The 27750-nt window shown below is 43.9% G+C and overlaps 2 protein-coding genes across 2 annotated transcripts in view; one reads left to right on the forward strand and one right to left on the reverse strand.

The window, feature by feature from the left end:
- ST8SIA6 (ST8 alpha-N-acetyl-neuraminide alpha-2,8-sialyltransferase 6) overlaps positions 1 to 8866 on the forward strand; it is a 52799-nt gene extending 43933 nt beyond the window's left edge. The window contains exon 9 of the mRNA XM_021387852.1: positions 2911 to 8866. The gene's annotated coding sequence lies outside the window, so the exon portion shown is untranslated. The remainder of the gene's footprint in view (positions 1 to 2910) is intronic.
- Positions 19836 to 27737, reverse strand: VIM (vimentin). The gene is made up of 9 exons (XM_021387803.1): positions 27100 to 27737; positions 26948 to 27008; positions 23325 to 23420; positions 23023 to 23184; positions 22429 to 22554; positions 21582 to 21802; positions 21444 to 21487; positions 20945 to 21030; positions 19836 to 20457 (listed from the first exon to the last, which is right to left on the reverse strand). The coding sequence occupies exons 1-9, from the start codon at positions 27642 to 27644 to the stop codon at positions 20416 to 20418; spliced, it is 1383 nt and encodes a 460-aa protein (XP_021243478.1). The 5' UTR covers positions 27645 to 27737; the 3' UTR covers positions 19836 to 20415.

Below are 27750 nucleotides of genomic sequence, written 5' to 3' on the forward strand. Positions count from 1 at the left end.
TTAATTGGCTCTAAATTATAATAATGGCTAAACAGAGCATAAAAAGATCTGCAGCATACCACAAAACAAAGGCACTATTACTGTTATTTAGTAGTCTCTTTCCTCAAGTCACATTGCAGAATGCTTTCCTATTCCTGAGCCTTGGCTCACAAGGGAACTACCCATTGTTTTGGGGTGGCCATGCACCAGTCCAGCCAGGACAGTGGTCTCAGCACGCTCTTCATGTCAAGCAAATTTGAGCAATATGCCAAGAGCTTAAACCATCAGGATTACATCAGTCTGAATTTGCTGTAGACCAAGGAGCTTCATGCATTAATTAAACTTATTACTGTGATGTATGACAATTTACTGAGCTAACATCCCTGTGTGTGAGTAGTAACTGCCCTTCAGTGCCCAGTGTTGGCACACACTGATTTAAGGATGAAAACACTCCAGCAGTGCTTCTCTATTGCAGATACCAGAACTGCTGGAGCTTCTTTTATTCCTCGTCTAATACACAAAGGAATGTCATTTTTGCATTGCCATCAAATAAATAATCAATAATTTAGCCTTTTGCTAAATTCTGAGGTAGATTTAGCAGAATAATATGCCACATAAGTTGCTGCACCTGACACTGTTTTGTCTTCTGGTTTCTTTTTCTTCCTATTTCTTCTTGCTTCTTTCCACTGAGGGAGACATCTCAGAAAACTGAGTGATGGAAGTATTTTAATGATTGCACCATTAATTCATGGTTCCATGGCAAGAGGCCATCAGAATGAATAATGCTAATGGCTGGGACAGGATATTCTAGTCTAAGACAAGATTATGGATTTTTAGTTCTTCAGTGTTCACTTTAGTCCCTGACAAAGGGAGATTTTGTCACAGCAAGTAAGCATCCTGTTAGGTTTTTCAGCTCTTGGCTCAGCTGTGAGCTGTTTCCCTAAAAAAACCTTTCTACTTCTTATTGTGTTTATTGGTAGTGCTTATGGTACAGAATAATTCCTAAATTACTGTGAAATTGAAATGCAGTAGCTGAATTTTCTGTGTGTTTTGTATGCACATTTTATATAGTAGCTTCAGATCTATTCTTTATGTTAATATTCTTTATGTTCTTTTCTTCTAGCATTAAATTTATTTTAAAATATTCACTGCATTTTATTCTACCAGAGTAAGCTGCAGGGAAATTTATATAATCACTCACACAGACAGAGAATGGCTGAGGGTGCAAGGGACCTCACAGATCATGTGGTCCAAGCCCCCTTCTCAAGCAGGGATGCCTAGAATACATTGCACAGGATCATGTCTAGGCAGGTTTTGAATATCTCCAGAGAAAGAGACTCCACAACCCCCTGGCAGCGTGTTCCAGTGCTCTGTACCCTCACAGTACAGAATGTTTCCTCGTATTTATGTGGAACTTGCTGTATTTCAGTTTGTGCCTGTAGCCTCTTGTCCTGTTGCTGGGCACCACTGAAGAGAGTCTGGTCCCATCTTCTTGACACCCTCCCTTAAGATATTTATAAGTTTAGATAAGATCCCCTTTTCTTCGGGCTAAACAGGCTCAGCTCCCTCAGCTTTTCCTCCTGAGAGATGCTCCAGTCTCCTACTCATCCCTGTAGCTCTCTGCTGGACTCTCTCCAGTAGCTCCATGCCTCCGTACTGGAGGCCCAGAACTGGACACAGCACTCCTGGTGTGGCCTCCCCGGGACTGAGTAGAAAGGGAAGATCACCTCCCTCAACTTATTTGCAATGGTTTTCTTAATGCAACCCTAAAATAGCAATGATGCAACTCGAAGTCATTTGTAAGGCTTTCTGACTGACTTCTAGAAGGGTATTTTCATTAGTCTTTTGGACAGTTTTTCTTAGATTTACCTTTCTAAGACAAGGCTAAGAGACCACCTCTGCTTCTGATTTAGATCAAGAAATACAAGCAAGGAGACTGGTAAATGGCAAGGTTCTACGTGGAACTATTGCTAAGGGATGCCAAGTGCATGTTTACTTCTTTTCAGAGACGTGTCAAAATGTAATTTCCACAGTAGCTTCTTTTTTTCCCCCAGAGGTTTCTTTGTCTCTCAAAAGGTGCACTGTTTGCATTCATTTCTGTTCCAATCACTTCAATGCCATTGTCCAAGCAGAGCTTACCTGTGGCTGGTATACGGATACGATACGGAGCTGGTATCGTTGTGTTCCTTGAGCACCAAACTCTGTGTAGAGCTGCTAGCACAGGCTCTGCAGCTGCTATTTCCAAAAAGGTACCCTAAAATTCTCTCAATGCTGAATTATTTATGTTTTCAGATGTTAGCTTGATATTGTCTGTTTGGACATTGGTAGCATGTGTACAGCCTAACATAGAAGTGTCTACACAGGATTTAGGAGGAGGCATGGAAAGCCCCTCAAATGTGTGTGTGCTTTTATTACAGAAAACCAAGATAAAGTTGTATTGTTGAGACATCTGTTAGCTGGTTTAAGTTATGCTTTGTTTTCATGTTTTAAGTGCCTAATGATTTTTTTGTCAAGGAGGCAATGGTTTCACTGTTATAATGCATACTTGGAATTCTGCACTTGTTACTTGCTCTGTAATAGAATATTTTTGCAGTTTCTGTTTGGAAATAAAGACTTAGGCATAATTGTGATTTTATTTTTTCCTTCTTGAATTCCTGAGTCTTAAAAATTTAAAGATGTCTTTTTCTCCACAGAAGTGTTAGCAACTGTCAGTATAAATATGGACAGTTTGTTAAAAACATCCAAGGAAAAAAGCAAGCTATGCTTAAAGAGAGGTGGAAGGGGTGGGGATACATCTACAAATTTACATTCTTTAAATAATTCCTTCATGTCACACCAGTCTTCTCTGTTCCTGTATGGCAGCACAGTTAACCATCTTCTTTTGTTACTTCTAATGACTGGAAATAATTTTTTTTTTTTTTTTTATTTCAGCAAATGAATTGAAGAAAAATCAAACAAGAAAAGGAACTAAACAAGAAAAAAATTACAATTTTTCTCTAAAATGAGCCATCAGTTTTGAAGAATATCCCTAAAAGTGACTGAACACTTTGAAATGTGATAATCTGAAAATGTTAAAAGCAGTCACGTAAAAGATTTTCATAGATAGTACTGATCACAAGTACACACGTAGTAGACACATATCTAGTAGACCTCAAGGTTTTGCTCATAGAGCACATACACAGATACCTGTAGTGAGTGAATTTTGAACATACGAGTTTCAGAAGAAAGTCTTTTCCTTCACTGCAGTTACTTTTTCTTCAAGGCAAAATATGACCAGATAGCTTCTGTGCTACTTACTGTGACTTCTCCAAATAGAAGCTGTCTGTCTCATCAACTCAAGGCAAATATATACATACAGCTGTTTTGTGATGTGGAGTATTATCCTGTAGGGCCCTCTAGGGACTGAACTGTAATTGCCAAATTTTATTACAGCCAGAAGAGAGGATTAGAACTGAAAGATTTTATTTGACATCACAGACCACCAAGTGGCTTCTGTCCAAAGATGAAGATCTAGGTGGTTGTCACCTCTCTCCTTCCTGGAGTGTGTCAGACTTACATAGATGAACAAAAACAAAGAGTTTTGCTGGAATTGCGTATATGAGTATACAGATGCAAATATGTCCACATAAACCAAAATATTTCTAAAGCAGAAGTGTAATTTCTGCTGTGGAAAGAAGTAATCTCAAAATAATCTTAACCATCTCAAATATTTTGCTGATGAGCCATTCCTTGCCAAAAGAGCAGCACTGACTGGTGGTGGGGGCTGCTTGGTCCAGGTACAGAACAAGTGAGTGCTGCCCTAGCCAAGGCATTGCCTCTTCCTCATCCTCTGCTCAGACAGGGAGCAGTCTGCAAAAAGCTGGCTGGGCAAGGGGAGAGCAGGAAGGAAGTGGCTGTGCCCTGGAGTCAGATAGTCAGACAGTTTGCTTCTAGTTCACAGCAAGCAGAAACCATCCTCCTGCGGAGAGGGCATCTCACATGAAGATGGCAGTCCTGCTATCAGAAACACACAGTCATTGGTGCTAAAAAGACTTAAGACAGAATTTTTCTTTGTGCAGCAAGATTGGCCAAAACCAGGCTAGGTTTTCCTCCGCCCTCAAAATACTGTCAGGTAAAAAGTGTCACATTAAGATGGTGCAATATAAAGACACTTACGTTCATTGGGTTAGTCCAGGAGAAGAGAATGGCTAAAAGCCCGTCCACACAATGAAAGACATGGCCGTGGGCTAGCATACCTAGGGTCATGGCCGTACCGCAGCCCTCAGCTGCAAAAATACGTATATGGGCTAAAGAAGACTATCAGTATTTTAAAAAGAGTGTGAAGAGAGCCTCTTCTTTGGGGACCCTTGATGTAGTGTCTGAATGTGCCTGGGATTTGAGATACACATACATGTTTTAGCTTGTCTCTTGCATCCTGCATGAAGTATCTGTACCATCCTCTCTCTGTGGCCAGAGCCAATCAATTCATAGCAGATGGGAGCGGTAGGGTCTCACAGACTGTGTGGACTGATAGATGGAACCATCTGGTAAATGGAGATGCCGTAATGAAAGCCTTAGCTCTCAAGTATATAAATGCAGATGAAACTCTTTTATCATATAAGTGTAAAAAGAGAAAGCCCAGCAAGGACTGCATTTAAGCTGTTGCCTGTTTTCTGCAGTATAGCGAATCAAAGTTGAATTAGTCCTGAAGGTCACATCCTGCTGCTGTTACTGGAGGAAGAAATACTGGGTGTGCTGGGAAAAAGATATGAGTATTAGAAATGGAAAAACTTTCATCTTCTAAATTACTTTATTAGGCATTTTGGGAGACTTTAGGGGCAGAAATAATTGGACTTTATTGTAAAAGCAGTGCTGCTTCTGTAACTCTAAACCTGCAGTGGCATTAGTTCTTTTGTTTAGCTTTTTATCTCCTTTGTAAGAAAGAAAATTGCTCTTTTACTATGTACGGAGTTTTACCAGAGAAAAAACACTCAGTAATGGTCCCTCAATTCGAGCTTCGCCATGAACAAATAAATATACATTATGCAAAATTTGCTGTTTGCAGGGGAGGCAGCCCTGTGCTTTCTCTGCCATCTAACACTGTGCTGGCCCAGCCTCTTCTTGAGGGCTGTCACCAACTCCTGCCCAGACTGGTCAGCAGCTGGGTGCCTAAAGCTCCTTTCAGAAAGGCAGAAATTGCCAATGTGAGTTGCCAATAGGAGAGGAAGGAGTTGGGCTGGAACCATGCTGCCTTGGTAAACATCCTAAAACTGGGTTATGATATAAAAGAGGAATGAAGGAGTCTTATCCTAGCTGGATTTTAAGTGAATTTTAAGTTACATTGTCAGGAAAGGGTTGAAAGCTGGTTGCCGAGAAGACAAAAATATTCTCTGAGACACTGGAACAGAAGTAAAAGAGACCAGATTTAATATCCTTTGGATATGCTCATGCACAACACATCACAGAGAAATGTGACGAAGGAAAGATGAGGGATCATTATTAAGTGACATGGGTAATGACCTAAAATGGAAGATTATGGTACTTTAATGTTAAATACACTGTTCTTCATCAAAAGCTAGTGTAGAATAACTTCCTTTCAAAGAGACAAACATTGAAATTCTGGATGGCAGCTGCAGGAGGCAGATCTAACAGCTGTGACACTGTGGCTGTCTTTGGGCACCTCACTTTGCCATAAAGACAAGTGAGGCAGTAGAGGGAAACAGTCTGAGATTTGTCTCACCAACTGCAGTCTCCACTTCAAGGCAGGATGACTTGTGTGCTAGACAATATGGTCTGTAATGACCAGATGCTACTTCATAGCCAGAGTAACTACTTGGTATGTAAATTTCTACATTACAAATTCCTACACTTATTAGATGAGTCCCATTGTTCCTGTCCAACAGTTTTCATGTCTACATTGAATGGTTTTTAACAGTGCTTTAATTACAGAGCTCTGAACTCTGTTGGCCCTGCTCGCTGTTCTATAATATGGATAATAATTTCTAGGATGAAATCTCTGAATATATTTAACATCTTTTATAAGAGTCTAAAATAGAAACTCTAAGAACATTAACTTAGAGCACTTTTCAAGTTCATCTTACTTGCAGTGCATTAGAGTGAAGTGACAAGTGAGGTGTGACGTGAAGTAATTATACTGATTGTGTTGTATGTGCTCTGCAGGAGCTGAGTGATTTGCTGAGGATATTAATTTCAAAAGCCAGACAGCAAGAGATCAACTGAGATGAAAGATCTTTGCAAAGTGACCTCAGACCAGGGGAAAGGAAAAGGAGAAGAGGAATATATGGTTCAGAGAAGGAATTCAGTGCTGTATAGCCTAGCAGTGAACCGTAGCAGATGCATTTTGACACCAAAGGTGATCTTCATGTGACTATGGTCATGGTCTATGGAGAGAAGGGGAGCATAATTCATCTGGCTTATTTTAGATATCTACATTGGGATGTGGTAAATTATGCCGTAGACTCACGGGTTTATAAAACTCAGGCATGATTTCTGCAGTTAGATACTTCACTCCCACGGCCCACAGGGTTGGTGAAGGGTAGGTAGGTACAAACCTAAAATGAGCCACCACCTGCCTTATCTGTGTGTAGTCATGAGCTTGTCTGATCACTACACCTGTGACATTAGACTTCATGACCATGGAAATTGTAGCTAAGTAGAGACAGCATATAATGAGAACAAGTTGATCAGGACCTTTGTCAATAACATAGTCAACTTAATTTCTTTGATCTTTAAAACAATTGTCACAGTCATGAGAAGTTAATAAGAATTTAAAAGCTTTTCACTGTGAAATGTTCACTGTTGAAATCACTACTGAATTTGTGTAGTTAAACTGTTATGCATCCCTGAATAGATACATTAAAAGTAGTTTAATCCTATTGTACTTCGGCTTTTGCTTAGTTTGGCAATCTAGCAGTGCAAGTAATACTGCTTTCACTTAGGGATTGTCACTGCTTCACTTGAATGAATTAATTAGCAAGACATAAACTGAGTGAATCTGAGGGGCTTTGGGACATGGGCTAAATCTTCCCCAGAGAACCAAAACCAGTGATAGGTGGGTGCCAGTTCTCAGTGTAACACAGCATTAATGAAGAGGTTGTCATGAAGCTTGTTTGGGTGGCATATTCCTTGAGTCTGATTATCTATGCTCAGAGGGCGAGGTAGGCAGCAGCATAATTCTGTGCTAACAAGGACCTCCATCCTCGATCCATTCCACACAACTTCATCTGTCATCTGCCAGAAGAAAAAAAAGACAAGCTACTTTTGTTTGACTGAAGTGTTGATTTGGCCAAGAAACAATGCTTTGTCACATCCAAATGAAATGAAAATAAAAATCTGTAATCAGCATGGCCATCATGGTTACTGACTCAGACTCTACGGGGCTAAACACAGGCAGTTCCTGAGCTGGAAGCCTTTGACTCATAGGCTCAGAGCACATGCTTGAGGATCCCTGGACACTTGTATTTTCAGCTGTTAAGGCTCAGCCTGTACTGAAGAGAAGACTGGCCAGTGGAGTCTGTCCTCTGAAAAGCTAGAAGTCTGGGTGCACCTGACCCTCATCAGCTGTCAGTGAACTTTTGGAAATGAGCCCTTTGTCTCATCCACCATGGTGCTGATGTACCTCTGACAACAAACATCCAACTCGGACAAGCGGTTTAACTTTTTGACAGATAATGTAGATGAAAGGATCATCTTGCTCATTGATTAAGGCTGTATCCTTTTATGGCACCATGAACTGCATCAATACTCTAACCTCTGCAATACGTGCACCATCTGCAGGCCTGTTGGTGAGAAGAGACGCTAAGCACTTTGTGGCCACCAGAAATCTTTTCTATCTTTCCTTTCCACACATGTCCCTGGAAATGAGGCATAACTTTGCTGTTCAGAGGGAAGGATGCCTTTGTAAGGATCTTTTAATTTCCATGTAGTAATAGTAGTAAGCAGTCTCTTGATTTCTTGATGGCCAAACACTTTGTCCCATGTTATTCCCTCTTTAAACGGGAAAAGTGATGTTTGGTCCTCTCCCAGTAATGTCTACATCTTGAGAATCATTTCTGTTCTGTCTGATGAAATCTATGCATGAACTGCAGATAGACAGCTTTCTTTCTCTCTTAAAACTTCATTTATTGCTGCTGTTTCACAGCTTGATCAGTGTTTGGTTGGACCATGATATAAAGCACAGCTGAATGGTTTAGATGTATAGTGCCATGATTATGAAACTTGAATTACAAAGACAGAAAACAAATCAAAAGAACAAGGAGAGAATTAAACACTTTTGATCAGCTTTTCTCCTGCACTTACTATTTAATTTAAACCAGAGCTGTTTCTTCTTGCAGTAATCATCCATCTCCAAGAAGTGAAAATACACTTGCAAAACTAATAAATGTGAATCTATTTGCAAAGATATGTATTTATGTGCCTGGCACTTCAGGGTGTTTAGAGGGTAATCTCAAACTGTGAGCACTGCACTCTGTAAATTTTGAAGCGATTTTTCTAAATGTCAAGTATTTATTACATGAAAAAAACATTTGGAGTGTGGAGCAGGTCCCTGGTGATATATGGTGCATTTGGGGGAGGGCTTCTTGGACGAATGGAAATAATATTTGAGTGTTGAAAAGCAAATCCTCCACTTGAAATTTCTTTGTGTACGTGGAAAGGAAATTGAACAAAGCTGGAAAGCCAGCCAAGTATTTTTCTTTGTCTCTTGCATAAACTTAATATAAAATAATGATTTTCCAAGCCTTTTATGTGTAAGCTTACTCCAGTCTTTTCTTAGTCCTGCAGCACTTCTACCTCCTCAGCTCAGATTGCTGCTGCCTCCTTCTCATCCCCTTAACAGCTCCAGAGGGCTCAGTTCAGACTACAGGCAAATAAACCCTGCAGGATTTATTCATGTAGGCTTTTACCCACATAATACCTCACCTTAATGGCAACATATCTCAAAGTGCAAAGTAATGAAGTGCATCTCTCTGAATGGAGGCTGATGATGTGGAATATCAGGTGGAAGTTTTACTCACCTCCCTTGGAAGACTGACTTCATGCCTCAGCCTCTAATGTTCCTCAAGAGAAAAATAGCTAATATAGTTGGTTCTTTGTGTTCAGTCTAGGAGTTAGTCAAATGCTTTCTACCAGTAGCACTATAACAGTTTTCCTTATGCTTTTATGCCTCTTTTTATGTCCAGATATAGCTTTATATTCCCTATTTACACTGCAGCTAGTGCATATTCTGAAGCTACCATATTACTGTGGTATACTGTTTGGGTTCAGTCTGCAGATGTCTGTGATGTTTTTGGTGGAGCTAAGGAAAGCCTTTCAGTTCCTGGGGAAAGTGATTCAGGCTGAGTTACTGACACGCTGCCTTGGTGCTCTACCAGGTGCTGTGCATCTTGCTGTCACTGCAGTGTAGGGCAGTAGCACAGGCAGCTGAGATCACAGAATCATAGAATCATTAAGTTTGGAAAAGACCTCTAAGATCATCTTGATCAATCATCAACCCATCACCACTATACCACTAAACTATGTCACTCAGTGCCACATCTACCCTTTTCTTGAACACCTCCAGTGATGGTGACTCCACTGCCTCCCTGGGCAGTTTGTTCCAGTGCCTCACCACTCTTTTGGAGAAGAAATCTTTCCTTCTACCCAACCTGAACCTCTTCCAGTTCAACTTGAGGCCATTACCTTTTTGTCCTGTCGCTAGTTACCTGGGAGGTTATTCCCTGGGAGTTACCTGAGGCCATTCCCTCTAGTCCTATCACTAGTTACATGGAAGAAGAGGCCAACTGCCACCTCGCTACAACCTCCTTTCAGGCAGTTGTAGAGTTAAAGGTCTCCCCTGAGCTCCTCTTCTCCAGATTGAACAATCCCAGTTCCCTCAGCTGCTCCACATAAGACTTGTGCTCCAGACCCCTCACCAGCTTTGTTGCCCTTCTCTGGACACACTCCAGAGAGCCTCAATGTCTTTCTTGTAGCAAGGGGCCCAAAAATGTGCCAGTCCATGCTCCAAACTTGCCATCTTTATGTGGTCCACCTCACTGGCACCTTCAAAGCAATGCAACCTCCTGTAGAGACCCACCTGTGAGAGGAAAAATGAAATTTTCATACAGTGTGTGTAACCATGCAGTCAGTAGGGATATCACTACCCAGTCCTTCAGGAGTTTGCCAGGTAGAGAGGTGTATCTATGGACTTAAGCTACGTTACGCTGACTCAATAGGTCAGTGGTGGCATCATGTTACCCATCTGCATTGTAGCTAGTGCTGCTTTCCTGGTGCTTAAGGTATCAACCTGTGAAGGCATAAGCAAGGCTCTTGGCCAGGCCTCACACTTGCTCAAAGCCAGAGCTCCCACATTCCCCTCAGAGAGCTGAGTGCCAGGTAGATGGGGGGCAGGAGGGTCTCCAGTGGGTAGGCCTTGCCATGCTGGACCCTGAGACAAGGTGGGTGGACAGAGGCCCTGTATTTTACTAGACAATCTAATAAATTTGGGGAAGAGAATTAATAAGCTTTCATCTGAAAGCCCTTTTTCAAGTCTAAAATAGGTGACACAATGTTCAAAGCAGTTGCTTCAAGTTCAATTATATACATTGGAGCTGCACTGCATGAAAGAAAAGGTGGTTAGATACTTATGGATAAAAGGCGAGAAATGCTAAGAATACATCTTGCAAAGGAAAGAGAGATGTGTAATTTATACCCTGTGTGAAAAGTGAAAGGTTAGTGGTGACGAGGGCATAGCAGTTGCAGGTACTGATATTTAATATCCAACCAGGAAGGAAAAATGCCCTGGAAGTCCACTTCAATCAAGCTGAACTTCAAAAGGAAGCTTTTATCAAACATAAGCACAAATTCTAAAAAAAAAAAAAAAAAAAAAAAAAAAAAAAAAAAAAAAATTAAAAAGAAAAAAGAAACTGAAAGGCTGAAAGTTGATAAGCCACAAAGAGACATTTTGATACCATATTAAACACTGAACACTGCCTCTTATCTTGCTGAAAACCCTCTTAAAAGCAAACAAAAAACCCCAGCAAAACAGCTCAACTTAAAAAATGAGGTGAACTATTAAATTTGACAAAAATCATGTTCCAACGAGAAAAGCAGAAAATTCTGGAAAGTAAATGAAAAGTAAATTTCCAGATCAAATACCAGCTCAAGAGGCAAGTTGCTAATAAAAAGTACTTTCACACACATCCAAAACATTATGCCTACTAGAAACTTGGTGCAGCTTCAAATGAAAGAGTGAAGAGGCAGAAGGATTACTCAATAAAGGTAAGGCTATAGGAGAAATACTGCATGATTACAGCTTGTTAATAATAAGGTCAGGAAGTCCCATGTCACAGATGAAGAATCTCAAACTGAAGAGGTTTAGGGACAGAGAGGTAAGAAAAACAGGGGATGACAAACATCAAATAAGTCTGAAGTGCCTCAACATGAAAGTGCTAATTGCTCATTGCAATGCATCCAGTGTTGGAGGAATAGTCAATGGCCAGTAAAACTTCAGACTCTGATAAGGCTCCAGGGCAATGCCAAAATCTATAGAGTGATAAATCTAATATTTTTACCTCGTAACATCAGAAGAAACTGTAAGAGCAACTATACTGTGTAAAATTCCATATGCATTTTTTCCTGAGGAAGTCATGCCTCATGAATCTAGTGGAAATGTCCGCGAGGATTTTACAAGCTTTGGTAGGAGCCATTGAGTCCCTCAAGGGTAGAGAGGCCTTACAGAGCGATCTTGACATACCAGAGGGCTGGGCAACCACCAACTGCGTGGAGTTTTACAAGAGCAATTGCTGAATTCTGCACTTGGGTCAGTGCAATCCTGGATGCGTTTACAGTTTAGGGGGATGAGAGGCTAGACAGCAACCCCATGGAGAGGGGTCAGGCAATTCTGGCTGACAGCAAGGTGAATGTGAGCTAGCAGTGTGCCCTGGCAGCCAGAAGGGCCAACTGTGCCCTGGGGTGCACCAGGCCCAGCACTGCCACTGGGTGAGGGAGGGGTTGTCTGCTCTGCTCTGTGCGGCCTCACCTCCAGCACTGGGAGCAGTTTGGGTGCCACAGTACAAAGAGGACATAAAACTATTACAGAGTGTCCAAAGAAGGGCTATGACAGTGGTGAAGGGTATAAAGGGCAAGACATATGAGGAGGTGAGGTCCCTGGGTTTGCTCAGCCCAGAGCAGAGGAGCTGAGGGGAGGCCTCATGGCGGCTGCAGCTCTCACAGGAAGTGGAGGGGCAGTGCTGAGCTCTGCTCCCTGGGGGCAGCAACAGGGCCAGAGGGAACGGCATGGAGCTGTGTCAGGGGAGGGGCAGGTGGGGGTCAGGGAATGGTTCTGCACCAGGGGTTGGTCAGGGCATGGAACTGGCTGCCCAGGGGAGTGGGCATGGCCTCAAGTGCCAGAGTTGAAGGAGCATTCGGACAGCACTCTCAGTCACTGGGTTTGGATTTTTAGTGGTTCCGTGTTGAGCCAGCGGTTGGACTTGATCCTTGTGCCTCCCTTACAACTCAGAGATGTTCTATGGTTCTGTGATTCTTTGTGGGTAAGGGTGAGACAAATGGAAGATTTTGCCGGAAGTTTTTGCAGATTTCTAAGGAGGGAAGATCCAGGGAGAAGATCCTCTCCACTTCAAGTCAGAAAGTGGGAAAAAAGACACAAATAATTGGAGTGGAAATGCTGAGTCATGGCTTGAACCAAGTGCATGCAATGTACCTGAGTGACCGGAAGGGGTGGAGCCAGGATCAACTCCTTCCCAGACCTCATTTAAGGGTTGGAAGTGGAAGAAAGGGAGATCCCTGTGTATCTGAGGCCTTTTAAGGGTGGGTAGATTCTTTCTTTTGTTTCTGTGTTCATGGCTGCTGTATTTGCGCTTATCCTCAGTTGCTGCAGCCTAGGATTTTGCTACGACTTTGCTACCCTGCTATCATTGTTTTGCTTTCAGTTGCATTTTAGCATTACAGTAATAGACAGCCTTCACTGAGGAGGGAAGCTGTTGATGTGCTCCCACAAGCATTTGCTCTTTAGATTTTACCATTCAGTATATTCCTTGGTGACCTAGCAAAGAATGAATAGTAAGTTAATGAAGTTTTCTGATTTTGTGAATTTATGAAGCACAGTCAGTATTAATGCCAAGCTCAAAGCTCCAGAAGGATATTGCAGTTGGCTTGCTGACTGGGCGATCAAACAGCAGATGTAAATTTAATGTCAAAGACTGCAAAGCACAGGGGAAAAAATAACTCTATGTAGCTGGAGTTATGAATTAGCTATTAGTTCTTAGGAAATAGAACTTCAAGTCACTGTGAATAACTTCCTGAAAATGTCAGTGCGGTACTGAGCAATGATCAAAACTCTAGATGGGATATTTTTACTTACCTTAAAAATAACTAAGCACAAAGCAGGAGTTCCCATTATGTCATTCTGTGTTGCTCTGATGCATGTGTCTTGAAGACTACTTGTTATCTTGGTCACCATGTTTTAAATAGGTTATAGCAAAACTAAAATAAGAAGATGAGGATTTTAGGGTTCCTAGATGAGAGCTCATAGATGACAAGACACTGTGAACAGTAGAAGCACACAGAGGTGCCTCAGGGATCTGCTGGAGAAGTCTGCCAAATGGCGGTTGGCATGGAGGGATTGAATGCAAAATGAATGATTACTATGTTTCATAATACAAGAACTACTGGCAAGTCAACAAAATGATTAGAAAGTGAGGATAAAATCATCAAAATTTTTTTTCTTTGGTTCACTGTCAAATTATAAAGTACAGGATGTTAGAAGAAAAAAATATTGAATGTTTCAAAATAGATCAGACAAGCTTATAAACTATCTGGATGAAGCCTCTGGGTTAAGACTTCCCAAAAATGAAGGCTATTTTAGGAATTGGGGTCCTGTTTCTTAAGCCAGTGCTTTCAGCAAGCACTTGAGCAGACTAGTTGGATAGTTGGTCTGACCTGTTATGCCTGTTTGTAAGTTAACTGCAGAGCTCTGGCCTTTACCTACCCTCCCATCTGCCAGGTCACCCCTGCCTATAGATCCTTTCCATGACCAGTCAGTGCAATTGCACAGTGAAGCTACACTTTCTGAGGAGCACAGTCACCTCTACTCAGCCCTAGTGAGGCCCATCTGCAGTGCTTGGGTTTCCTCACTGCCAGTGCTTTGGGCTCCCCACTGCGAGAGGCATGGACATACCAGAGCAAGTCCAGCAGAAGGGTCTGAAGCATCTGACACAGCAGAATAGACCAAGATAGCTGGGACTGTTCAGCCTGGAGAGAAGAAAGCTTAGAAGGAAAATGCTGGGAGGGGGCACAGCTGCAACAGCTGATCCAAATGGGCCAAAGGATATCCCATATTGTACAGCATCATGCCAGAAGAGGTTATAGAGCAGATCATCTTGAGGGAGATCACACGGCATGTTTGGGAAAACTGGAGGACCGAGCCTAGCCAGCATGGATTCATGAAAGGCAGGTCCTGCTTGACTAATCTAATCTCCTTCCTTGACTGAGTGACACACATGGTGGATGACGGGAAGGCTGTTGATCTGGTTTACATAGACTCCAGCAAAGCCTTTGACACTGTCTCCCACAGTATTTTCCTGGAGTAGCTGGCAGTCCATGGCTTGGACTTTTATACACTTTTGCAGAGTAAAGAACTGGCTGGATGTCTGGGCCCAGAGAGTAGTGGTGAATGGAGATAAATCCAGCTGATGACTGGTCATGAGTGGGGCTCTCCAGGGGTCAGTTTTGGGATCTGTTCTGTTCAATATCTTTATTGATGGCCTGGATGAAGGCATTGAGTGCGCACTCAGTAGTTTGCAGATGACACCAAGCTGGCAGGAAGTGTTGATCTGCCAGGGAGTGGGAAGGCCCTACAGAGTGATCTGGACAGGCTCGATCACTAGGCTGGGGCCAAAGGGATGAAGTTCAACATGATCAAGTGCCAGGTCCTGCACTTTGGCCACAGCAACCCCAGGCAATGCTACAGTCTTGGGGCAGAGTGGCTGGAACACCGTACAAGAAATGGACTTGGGGTGTTGGTTGATGCTCAGCTGAATGTGAGGCAGCAGTGTGCCCAGGTGGCCTGGCTTGTATCAGAAATAGTGTTGCCAGCTGAAGCAAGGAAGTGATCATCCCTCTGTACTCAACCCTGGTGAGGTTGCACCTCAAGCACTGTGTTCAGTTTTGGGCCCCTCACTGCAAGGAAGACATTGGGGTCCTGGAGCATGTTCAGAGAAGGGCAACAAAGCTGGTGAGGGGTCTGGAGCAAAAGTCTTATGGGGATTGGCTGAGGGAACTGGAATTATTTAGTCTGGAGAAGAGGAGGCTCAGGGGTGACATTATTGATCTCTACAACTGCCTGAAAGGAGGTTGTAGTGGGGTGGGGTTAGTCTCTTCTCCCTTGTAACTAGTGATAGGGCTAGAGGGAATGGCCTCAAGTTGCGCTGGGGTGATTCAGGTAGGATGTTAGGAAAAACTTCTTCAGGCATGTGGTCAGGCACTGGAACAGGCTGCCCAGGGAGAAGGTGGTGAAATCACTGTCCCTGGAGTGTTCAAGAAACATTTAGGTGTTGTACTGAGGGACATGGTTTAGTGGGAAATATTGGTGATATGTGAATGGTTGGACTGGATGATCTAGGATGTCTTTTCCAGCCTTGGTGATTCTATGATTCTATGCCCAGCAATAAAAACTGAGATAAGAGAGTAGAAAGGCGTTTGGCTTCCAAGCTGCCCCTTGACAGACCGAGTATCAAGCTGTCTGTAGCGGTGCTGTATGATTTCCTCTGCTTTGCTCATGGTTCTTCCTCTCTTTCTTCACCAATTCAGTTGTCTTGATCTCAATCCACAATTTCCCTCACTTGTATTCCTCCTATTTTCTCCCTCTTGGGGTGAGGGAGGGAAAAAGCAGCTGTGTGGGTGCTTGGCTGCTGGCTGGAGTCAATCCTCCATGATTTTCCATCCTGAAAGTTATTTTTTTTTCTTCTTTGTTTGGTGCCTACTAAATCTGAGACATCTTCAGAATCATATCGCTTCCATTTGTTGTTGTACGATCCTGTACAGTGCACTAGAGGTAAGGATCCGTCAGACAAGAGGAACATTTCCACAGGCTGCAGTTCGTGTAACCCACCACAGGGAGACAGCTGCAATACGTCTCTGAAAATGAGATGGGCAGAAAATGTCAGGCTGAGGAGTTTGTATGGAAACTATTACACACCATTGTGCAGAGACTGGGCTCCTATGGGCTTGCCCTTTTCTGAGGCAACAAGTTTGGCTGCTGTAGACCAAAGTTCAAAACCAGCTTTCACCTGTGGGCTCTTCATGGAGTAGCCAGGACCCCAGGAGTGGCTTTGGTGGCTGTTCTGTGTGGTCCCATGCGTGGAACAGAGCTGTAACATCACCTCACTGAGTTATTGAACGCTCACTTCAGTGGTTGCTGAAGTGTGGTGTGGTATGAGACAAGGCCCATGAGTTTGCAGCTGAAATCTGTACTATTCTGCATGAGCACAAAGGGACCAAATGAAGATTAAAAATATGATTTTTATTTTTAGCACTTCCTAGTTCTGCATACATGACTGCACTCAAGAAAATGTCTATTAAAGCAGTTAATTATATGCAAATGACTTTAGAAATTTCAATGATATCCAAGCTTCTCTTCCTTTCCCTTGTAAATTGATTTGCAATTAAAGTGTCTGATGTTTACCTGCAATTAGGGCATCAGTGATCTCCTCTATCCAACCACTCCACATCTTTGAATGTGGGGATTTGCACTCCCGGGCATCTCCCTTCACACCAGCTGGCATAAGCAACCCCTGCACTGTGAGACCTTGTCTGGAGTACCACGTCTAGATGTGGAGTCCTCAGCGCAGGAGAGATGTGGACCTGTTGGAGTTCATACAGAGGAGGGCCACAAAAATGATCTGGGGGATGGAACACGTCCCTATGAGGACAGGCTGAGAGAGCTGGGACTGTGCAGCCTGGAGAAGAGAAGGCTCCGGGGAGACCTGAGGATGGCCTTTTGGTATCTAAAATGAGGCTGTAAGAAAGAAGGGGACAGACTCTTTAGCAGGATCTGCTGTGAGAGGACAAGGGGAAATGGTTTCAAACTAAAGGAGGGGGGACTTAGATTGGAAATAAGGAAGATGCTTGTTACAATAAGAGTGGTGAGGCACTGGAACAGGTTGTCCAGAGAGGTGGTGGATGCCTTGTCTTTGGAGACGTATTTAAGGTCAGGCTGGATGGGGCTCTGTGCACCTGATCTAGCTGTAGGTGCCCCTGTTTATTGCAGAGGAGTTGAACTAGATGGCTTTTAAGGGCCCCTTCCAGCTCAAAGGATTCTATGATTCTGTTCCATGACTTTTACCTTGGACTCTGAGCATGAGCCCTGTGACTGCTCTAATCACAGTCAGAACTGGGTACCGTGTCTGGTATGGAGACCCCTTGGCAGAACTCTCACCACAGCTGAGGATGAGCGGTCTCCTATAAATGGTTTTCTGAAGATCTTGGTTCCTTGGGAGCTTTTGTGGCTTTTGTGAAGAGCAGGGGGCCACGGGTGCCCCACTGCAGGGGTTGCCCAGCAATGCCACTAACTGAATATCACCCCTCCTCAGCAGCTCTGTACCATGCTTTTGTGCATTAGTTACATGTTACCATAGGCTTGGAATGGGGACTGTGCTAACAGCACGATAGGGGAAGAAGGCAAGAAGCTCTTGGCCACATCAAGTAAAATAAATTAAATACAAGGACTAAAGATTATTTTACCAAGGTTATCTGGAGGATTAATATTATTTATTGAGTACACCTCACAGGGTGGAGTTAGACACTGTGTGGGTTTCCTAATGCAACAGAAGTGACAGGCAGGATCAGTTTTGCCTGGGTTAACTGGAAAGGACGTGGTGTCAGAAATTCTTGTTAGATATCAACATTTACAAATATATATGTTTATATAGCCTTTAGCAGTAACTGCTGTTACTTATCACACATCGACCTGGTGACTTCCATTCACAACAACTCAGTGAGGGAGGAAAATCTGCCTGTCCACGCTGCGGCTTGGCTGTGGGAGCAGCATCCTGATGCTCGTTACAGGGTCTGTGCACAGCTGCAGTGGTGGTGACCCACAGCCATAGTGAGGTCACTAGGATGAGAACACAGGTCTGAGGTTAGCTGCTGGCTCAGCACTTAGGTGCTTACAGCAGTTATATATGAGCGTAAGCCTGGCATGCCCCAGTCAAACTGAAGTTTACACAGCCACCACACACTCTCCTTTCTGCCGTGAGAACACTGCGCTCGCACAGACTGCAGGCTTTGGAATAGCCTCCTGCAGCCTTCCTATCCCCATAGCAACCAGATTTTATTTTTATTTCTCTCTCTTTTTTTTTTTTTTTTATTTACAGGCTTGAAAGCTCTATTGCATATTTCTCTGGGCTGTGAGTAACCCTGAACACAAAAAAGTCAGGAATAACTCCTTTGCTTTGCTGTCAGGCTTGATGCTGTCGCTTCTTTTATCTGGTTGGTGAGGAAACAAAGGCAAGAGAAAGAAGTGAGCCGGGCAACTGGTGGCAGGGACAAAAGCAGCATCTGAAAGGCTCTCACAACTCAGGTGACCTCCAGCAGCGTGTGCCACAGGTCCCTGCTGTCCCCAGGCAGAGCCCGCTCCTCCTGCCCAGCAGTGCCACTCCTCGGTGCTCCCCAGCGCTTCAGCAGAAAGGGGCTCTTCAGTGCCCAAAGCTGCCAGGGGCAGGATGCAAGTAAGTGCCTTACTGTGCTCTAATCCGTAAAGGCTGCAGGCACTCATGTCTGTTAAGTGTTCACAATGAGCTGTCATACACTCCCAGAGCTACCACTATCACAAAGGGCATCTCCTAACTGTAGCTGTATGTAACACAGTCAGTCTGGTGTCTGTAACCTCTACAGCGTGAGAGGTGCTGGGTTCACTCTCACTTTTCAATGAGAATATCCTGTTCACCAGGCTGTCCCTGGCTAACTTCCCCTTTAGTATATTGGTTACTGCATAGCTCCTGGCTGGGTGCTGCAGACAATGGCATAAAAATACAGACTCCTACTGCCCCCTCCCACCAGCCCTTGCACTGCTTTAGTCATGCACTGAAACAAAGGAAAGAACTAATTAATTCCAATGAAAAAATGTTGTGTGTTATTTTTTTGCCTGGATAATCTTTCATAAAGATCAGCTCCCACGCTCTTATGAAAGCATCTGCACAACACTGGACTTAACCTTTGTACCTTCACCTTGAAAAAGCAATGAATGCAACTCAACTCGTATTTATTGAACAATTCCAATCCTTATTTACTCATCCCCTAAACCATGAGATCTGACAACGCTTACAAAAAGAATAATTTACAGAAGTAATGCAGAACAAAAGTTACTTTTGGAGCTTGACTGCATTAAATGGAAAAGCATCTTGCTCTGCAGAAGAGATTTTCCTCTAATACCGTTCACAGAGGACTTAAACCTCTTTCTGCCTCTCAAAAGGCTATGTCATTGCTTCCATTCTGCTGCATGGGGGCTGATATGCAGCAGAAAACACTGATCAGGGAGGCTCTCCTCTCTCTTATGCGGCCAGAAAGAGCACAGCAAAGGAAAGCTGTTTTCCTTGTTTTCCCTTCAACTATCTCCGTAAAGCACCATTCCAGCTCAAGCCTTCATTTTAGCTTCTAAAATGCAGACAAGCCTTTGGGAACTGATCTTTCCTGGAAAGTGAAGTCAGTACATCAGGTCAGCTGTTTATTTTGCAAAGGTGCTGTCTCAGATAAGGGGGTGTATGAGCTACGCCTGTCTCACTTATCTACCATATTTTATCCAGCCTAGCTCTAAAGTATTTTGAGTACTCTTAGCTCATCAACTGGATAACTGATACATGAAAGCAAGATTAGTTTTTATTAGCTTGAAGTATCATTTTATTCAACTGGTAAGAAGTATCAATACATTATGCATCTGCCAGTTATATTCCATTTTAATTGGTTCCAAAACCTAAGCAGTAAATGGGAAGACAGTTTGTCTAGTTAATCTGAAAACAATATTCCACACAATCAGTACTGGAGTTGTCAACCGTATAGTAATTCCAGCATTAAGTTATGGCTTTGCAGAAAGTCATGAAGTTAAATTAGAACACATCAAGAGCCATTTTCCAAAGATTTATTGAAGTAGCGACAGGTTGCTCATACTGTGCTGGAAAAAGCGGTTTTATTAAATTCAGATACTTAAAAACAGTATTGCAGCACAAGATATTGCTATTTGTAAACTAGACTCCATTGTAAACTCTAATCCTTCGGGGAGAGTCAGTTTGCAAGATCTAAGACCTATTTCCTAGCATAATAATCTTGCGCTCATGGAAAAACTGGAGAAAGGCACTTGAAAGCTGTTTCTTCCTTTAAGACATGAACTTTTTAAAACCTTGCTGGTAAGAATTTCTCCTGCATTAAGTTTGCATCTTCACTTCAGCTTTACTCCAAGTCATCGTGATGCTGGGAAGTTTCATTAATAACCTGTTGAAAAAGAGACACACTTGCATTAAGCTTGAGACAGTTGTTATGAAGAGTTAGAACTGGAACAAATAGTAGCACAGAAGTGAACAAAGATATCAGCATTTGCTTATAAATGAGAAGTTTCGATGTTAATCTTGTGCAGGTACCATTTAAACTTCAATTTAGTCCAAATACAGTATCTCGCCCCTAATAAATGCTTCTCCTCCAACATTTTTCTTATGTGATGGGAGAAATCTTGAGAACTTGCAACTGAACTAAACAAAGTCTCCTGTAAACAGAGGCTGTCAGCCACTCAAGCTATTCTTAAGGCTGCTTTGTGGTCTGTTCCACAGAAGTATATTTTCTACATCTGCGTGTTCTGCCATGCAGCTTGGACTGCCAGATGCTGTCTACCATATACAGGCTGCACCAATCAGTAGCCCAGGCTATGCCACTGGGCAAAGTAACCAGCTGAGACAGAAATAAAAAAATCAAAGTTACCACCAACCTGTCCATCTCTAGTTTCCACAGTCTTAATTAGAAGCGTCCTCTTTGAGTGAGTGTCAACCATTGGCTGAGACTCAATGTTGGTTTCTGCAGAAGAAAATGTATTATTACCAAAAGTCTAGATGAAGTGCCTCCTCAAAGAACTGATGAATGTCAGTATCTACTTTCAGAATCCCAGTTTAGTATACAAAGTCCTTTTCTCTTTGAATGATCATGAACGATAAACTAGCTTTCTTCTTATTATTCCTCTTAAAGCAGCTTCAGAAGTCCAAAACAATTACTTGTTATGTATTGATACTTCCTTGTGTATGCCCAGGAACAAAGTACCACCTCCCATCCAAAATTAAGTAACTGCAAATACTGTAGTTGTGTGTAAGAATGACTTTCATATACAACTGCATTTACAGCAGTTCAAATACTACAGTAAAAGGAACTATCCATGATCTTTTTGCTAAAGATTAAAAACAGCGGCCTACACTGACCCAAATCAAACAACTTACCTCTCAGGTTCAAAGAAGCAAAGGTGGGAATAGGCATGTTAATCCTGAAGGAACAGAAGAAATGGATGAAGTCAAACAAGGGTACAGAATCTCTAAACAATAACTGCAAGGAGGTAAGTGTCTGCATGTGATTTTTACCTGCTCTCTTCTCCCTCCAGCAGTTTCCTGTAGGTAGCAATCTCAATATCAAGAGCCATCTTTACATTCAGCAGGTCCTGGTACTCACGAAGATGGCGAGCCATTTCTTCCTTCATGTTCTGAATCTCATCCTGCAGGCGGCCAATAGTGTCTTGGTAGTTAGCAGCTTCAACAGCGAAATTCTCCTCCATCTCACGCATCTGGCGCTCCAGGGATTCATTCTGGAAGAGAATAAAGTCAAGTACAACTGCAGTTCACCCACTCTTTCCAATGTCAAGGCCCTTTATAACTTAAAGAGAAAAAGGAAGTTGAATGACAGTGTCCTTTCTGAAAATGCCCAGACATATCCCCAGTTTGTCATCTCCTTATCCTCCCCTTGCAAAGTCAAGGTGTGGTACTCTGATGTCTGATGAGACAGGATTCACGTTTATTCTACCAGATAGCAAAGCAAACCCCCACAGTAAGCCAAACACACAGTACAAGTCAGCACGCAGACAGCACTTGGTGAGGGGATCTGCAGGTGTACTATACACAGTTACCTCCATTTCAAGCCAGCCTTTCAGGCAATTGGATTCTAGAAAGTGCAAGATCTGCACATTTCCACTGTTCCCTCAGGGTTCATATAGCGCATTCTGTATTGTTCACACCTTGAGAAAGACCACTTCAGTATAGCAATCTGACGAGTGAACTACACAGTACATGCAGACAAGTGGAGCCCAGAGAGTCTTTTCCAGGAAGTATGGGTACACTGCTGTCTTGTATGGGAGATCAGCTGCAGCCACACCTATCCACTGAACTACAGCATAGTGCTTAAAAAGCTGCATCAGGAGGAACATCGTCTACTTACGCTTCCTTTAAGGGCATCAACTTCACAGGTGAGAGACTGAATCTGTCTGCGGTATTCATTAGCTTCTTGTTTGGCCTGGCGCAGGGCATCATTGTTCCTGTTAGCAGCTTCAGAGAGATCTGCAAACTGGAAACACCCAGTTTGGTCAGCATAACACTTCACAAAAATGGTATAGCAGACTAATTCTAGACTCAGAATTTGGAGGCAATTGAAGGCATTACAGGGAATTTCTAATACCTGAAATATTTGAACATGAACATTACACTCAACTTTTCTATTCCTATCCAGTTGTTATGTTTCAGATCTTTTCACGCATTCTTTCATTCCTTTCTTAAGTACATACTTACTGACTGCCTCCAGCTACAAGAATAGGGAAGAACAGGAAATGAGCCCATTAGTTTGATGCCGCATTTAGGGCACAAATGATTTTTCCAACTGTATTCTTCCCAGACCAGGAGTTTAAAGACTACCCTATTCTGTGGCTGTGCTAACATTCAGTACAGAAGGAACACTGAGTGCTACAGCAAAGCTGTTACCTAAAATTCACTTGAATGCTTGCTGCACCTGTATAATCCTACAACACATTTTACTTACTTTGGACTTGTACCACTCTTCAGCTTCCTGAAGATTCTTAGCAGCAACGCTTTCATATTGTTGACGAACATCCCGCAGGGCAGCAGTAAGATCAGGCTTAGAAACATCCATATCAATTTGGATGTGCTGTTCCTGGAGTTGGGCCTGCAGTTCCCGGATTTCCTTAGAGAAATAGACACTCAGAGTTAATAAACAACACTACACAGAACATGCACAGGTGAGGACCTGGGACCAGAACCAGAAGAGTTTACTTGCTCACTAGACTGATAGTGCCCAAACACAGACCTCATTATTCAGCTTACCTCATCATGAAGCTTCTTCAAGAAGACAATTTCTTCTTGCAAGGACTCAACTTTGCGCTCAAGATCAAGACGTGCCAGAGAGGCATTGTCAACATCCTGATCAGAGAGAAAAGAACAATTAGCAACCTTATTTTTGCCACTTCCTACCCCGGCCTCGGAGATCAATCATTACATGCAGCTTTATCACAATTTTGTGAACTACACAGCATATGAAGATGTCATCTTTGCTAAGATATTGCTGACCATGACCAAGAACACACATCATGGTGGGTATAAACCCTGCTCAAAGACAAAAGCACATACTTAGTTTACAAGACAGTGCTAAGCTCTTGTGGCTTGACAATACCAAAAACACCACTGGGGCTTAAAAGTGTAACCCACGTACCCACGAGTGGGCTTAATTTCTTGTTCATCTCCTATGGACTCCTCAGTGATGAACCACAGAGCCCCTTGGCTCCACAGACCACAACTTGAAAGCACCCTGTTAAGTCTAGCAGACTACCCCAAGCAGTTTGACAGATGTCCCTGGAGGAAAAGGCATGAGCATAAATGCAAATGGAGTCAGTCACTGCTGCCTACACCCTCACATTAGCTGGCAAAGACTCCATCCACCTTTTGCTGGACAGAGATAGCCTTAATCAACAACAAAAATTCATTTAAGGCACAGCAGATGATATGCCATGAATGTTACATGGGAGCAGTGTTAATTTGTTCAAAAAACAACTGAAAATTAACCACTGATCAGTAACTTCTTTCATTTTAAAGACACAAGTAAAGCAGTTTATAAAGGGGAAGACTGGTCCTTTCGCCCTGGGCGCACACACAGCTGCTTGGTTATGTTCATATGGTATTAACGTAAGCATCATGTTCTCACAACTTGCTTTACAGCCGTTCTGTATTTTGTCCAGAACATAAACATTCCTAATCAGCAGTGCTCACTATTACAGCGCCTCCGAAACAGAAAAAGTTTTCTTTAGACTACTAGGAAGCCTCCCTTTGGATTATTCCAATTCAGGGATTCAGATTTTTTGCACCAGAAGAATTCTGCAGCGTTCTTTATCCAGCAAAATGCCCCTTTGATGTGTTATGAAAGTTTCCTATCAACTCTAGCTGCACACCCATAGTTCATCTTGGCTCTGTTTTCCAGTTCAGAGAAAAAAAAAATTCCTTAACTCATTTGTTCTCCTCCCAAAAAAACTCAACGACCATTCTAGAAGGAAGTTACACAACTATGACCTAACATGTTTACATGACTACTGAGAAATCCAGAGTGTTTCCACTGGATTTTACATGTCTGAATACTAACGGGGATTTTTTTTTTCCTCCAGAACCAAAGAGCTACAGAAGTTTTAGCAACTTCTAATGTACCGAAAGCATCTTAAACTGGAGGCTTGTTCAATACATAATGTGTATTTTACTATACTTTACTTAAGTGCACTTATTCTGCACTCTCTAGAGCCACGTAAATGAATAAGCTATTAACAGTCTGAGCAAAGAAGATTAAGTCATGCATGTGAGTAATTGGACTATGTATTGATTTTATCTGAAGAGATTCTTTAATGGCAGCCACATAGGAGGGCTGAACATCCTCGCTTATTTCAGGAAACCCCTTGTTAGGCAGGAGCTGACCTGTTTGCCTTGTCATGGGCTCAGATCTGTTCCCCGCTGTCAGAGCATCTGACAAAGCTGCAGTACATAACTTTCTCACCAATTATGATGCCTCTTTTGTTGCACAAAGTAGTCACCAAATCCCTAGGCTTATTTGATGTAGGACACCCCACAGCATGTGAGGACAGTCACATGCATCTCTTGTTTAGAGAACAAAATTCAGTAACTCTCAAGCATACTTTCTCTTCAAAATCAGCATGTTAGAACTACTCCTTTGCGGCAGGGAAAAATTGGTATACTCTTGTTCAAACCAAACTCAGCAGCATGTACTATTTGTGCTACAAGTTGATTTAAACAATGATCTGCAGTTTCTACATGTAAACCTGAGGGGTTACACAGCCACAGTGCATGGGCAGGGAAGCAGACAATGAACGTGATGCACGCGCAAAGAGCTCACGTAACAGCCTGCAGCCTTTGCAAAGCTTCATCGGATGGAGGGAGAGAAAAACATGCCTTGAAGTGCACTAGAGAAGCATGCACAACTAAACTAGCTTTAAGTCAAAGGAGCTTGTGCTTGAACTCTAGCAATTTAAAACAAAAAAGGGAAATTGGAAGGGACTGCCCAGGGAGGTGGTTGAGTCACCATCCCTGGAGGTGTTCAAGAAACATTTAGAGATAGCATTGAGAGACATGGTTTAGTGGGGTTATTGGTGGTAGGTGGATGGTTGGACTGGATGATCTTGTAGGTCTTCTCCAACCTAGCTAATTCTATGATTCTATGAATGCTTCTGCATTGACTTCACAACTACTTTGATTGGCTCAGCCTTAGTAACGCAGCAGCCTAGGTTAAGGCAGTTCCTGGAACTGCTGTTTCAACCTTCAGCCCCCCAAAATGTCAGCGGACACCTCATTCCCAGACCCTGCTAGGTGTCTGTTCCCACGCTCACTAAGACACCCGCTCTCATTCAGAGACCACTGAAGCCTTTGCCTAGGGAAATGCTGAAAATCAAACGACAGCTTCCTGCATGGTGACACCTACTATTGCCTATGGAGAGCTCTGGGATCGTCAGCCTGCGCCCAGCTGTCTGGAGATACAGAGCAGCTGCTTCCAGCTCAGAGGAGTGATAGCAATGTTGTTTCACACCAGCAGTTTTCAGGCAGTTATTTTGTTTTGAGAAGGCACATTCCTAAACATCTGCTAGTCCAAACAGCGCTCAATCCAAGCCGAGAGCTGTTTTTGCACAAATCAAAACCTGAGCTCAGAACTTTCCGCAGGCTGCACAGTTGGTTCTGGCTGTCACATCGGCTTTGGTTTGTTCGTGTGACACCGCAGCTTCCTACAGAGACTGAATTCTGATGCAGTTTCCTACATTAACATCTTTGCTTACATAGGATTAAATTCAACATTCTTAATGCACATCAAGGGGATACAGACAGCTGCTGTGAGCTCATCCCAAGGAACCCACTGTCTGCTTCTGATCAGCAGACACTGCCGATATGAACACTTCAAATCTAGGACAGTTGACAGTTTTCTGAGAGTGCAGAGCGATGTGGTTCATCGAGAAGGAGCCTGTATTTAAGAGAAACTCTCCCCTAGGAATATGCCCCCACCATTACACATTTGGTAGGAATGCAGCCCACGGCACCCTCCCCTCCGACACAAAGGGATCCATTATTTCAATCTGCTGCCACCACACCGGCCATAATGCCTGGATCTGCATTCCTCGGTGAATCCCATAGAAACCATTAATACCCTTCAGCCGGACGCGCAGATGGCTGCGCCTTTTCACAACTATTGGATCAGAATGCGATTCCACGTCGGAGCGCTTTTGTGGAGCCGGCCAGATCGGGATAAAGCGGGACAATAGCCTCACCCCCCGCCCCGGACTGCGGCACCCCTCTAAAGAAAACAACGGGAAGAACAAGGGGCAGCGCCGGGCGCCCTTTGTCCGGGCAAAGCCAGCCCCCAGCCCCGACCCACCGCCCCCCCACCGCCCCGCGGCGGCCGCGCCCACCTGTCGGAAGGACTGCAGAGTGTTCTCGGCCTCCTCCCGCTGCAGCATCTCCTCCTGCAACCTGCAAGCAGCGACACACGGGTGAGGGGAGGGAGGGGGATGGGAGCCCTCCCCGCGCCCGGCCCCCAGCCCCGCGCCGGCCCCGCACTCACTTCTCCCGCAGGCGCATGATGTCGTCGGCCAGGTTGTCGCGCTCCACCTCGACGCGCGCCTTGTCGTTGGTCAGCTGGTCCACCTGGCGCCGCAACTCCCGCATCTCCTCCTCGTACAAGTCGCCCAGGCGGGACGTGCCCTTGCCCTTGAGCTGCTCCAGCTCGGCCAGCAGGATCTTGTTCTGCTGCTCCAGGAAGCGCACCTTGTCGATGTAGTTGGCGAAGCGGTCGTTGAGCTCCTGCAGCTCCACCTTCTCGTTGGTGCGGTTCGCCTTGAACTCCGTGTTGATGGCGTCCGCCAGGGTGAAATCCACGGCGTCGTGCATCCGCATGGGCGGCATGCTGCTCCGCAGCCGCACCGACGTCGCCTTGGTGGCGTACACGCCGCCGGGCGAGGCGGACACATAGCGGGCGCTGCTGGGCCGCAGGGCGCTGCCCAGGGAATAGCGGGTGCTGGACGTGATGTAGCGAGTGCCGCTGCTGGGCCGGCTGCCCCCGCCGAACATGCGGCGGTACGAGGAGTTCTTGCTGCTGCTGAAGCTCATGGCGGCGCGGAACGGAGCGGCTTTGTAATCCGGGAGCAGAGCGGAGCTCGGAGCGCGGCGGGCGAAGAAGGGCGTCGGCCCTACCCCGGGGCCCCTCTTACGGGGC

Source organism: Numida meleagris, chromosome 2 (assembly GCF_002078875.1).
Source record: "Numida meleagris isolate 19003 breed g44 Domestic line chromosome 2, NumMel1.0, whole genome shotgun sequence".
Lineage (NCBI taxonomy): Eukaryota > Metazoa > Chordata > Aves > Galliformes > Numididae > Numida > Numida meleagris.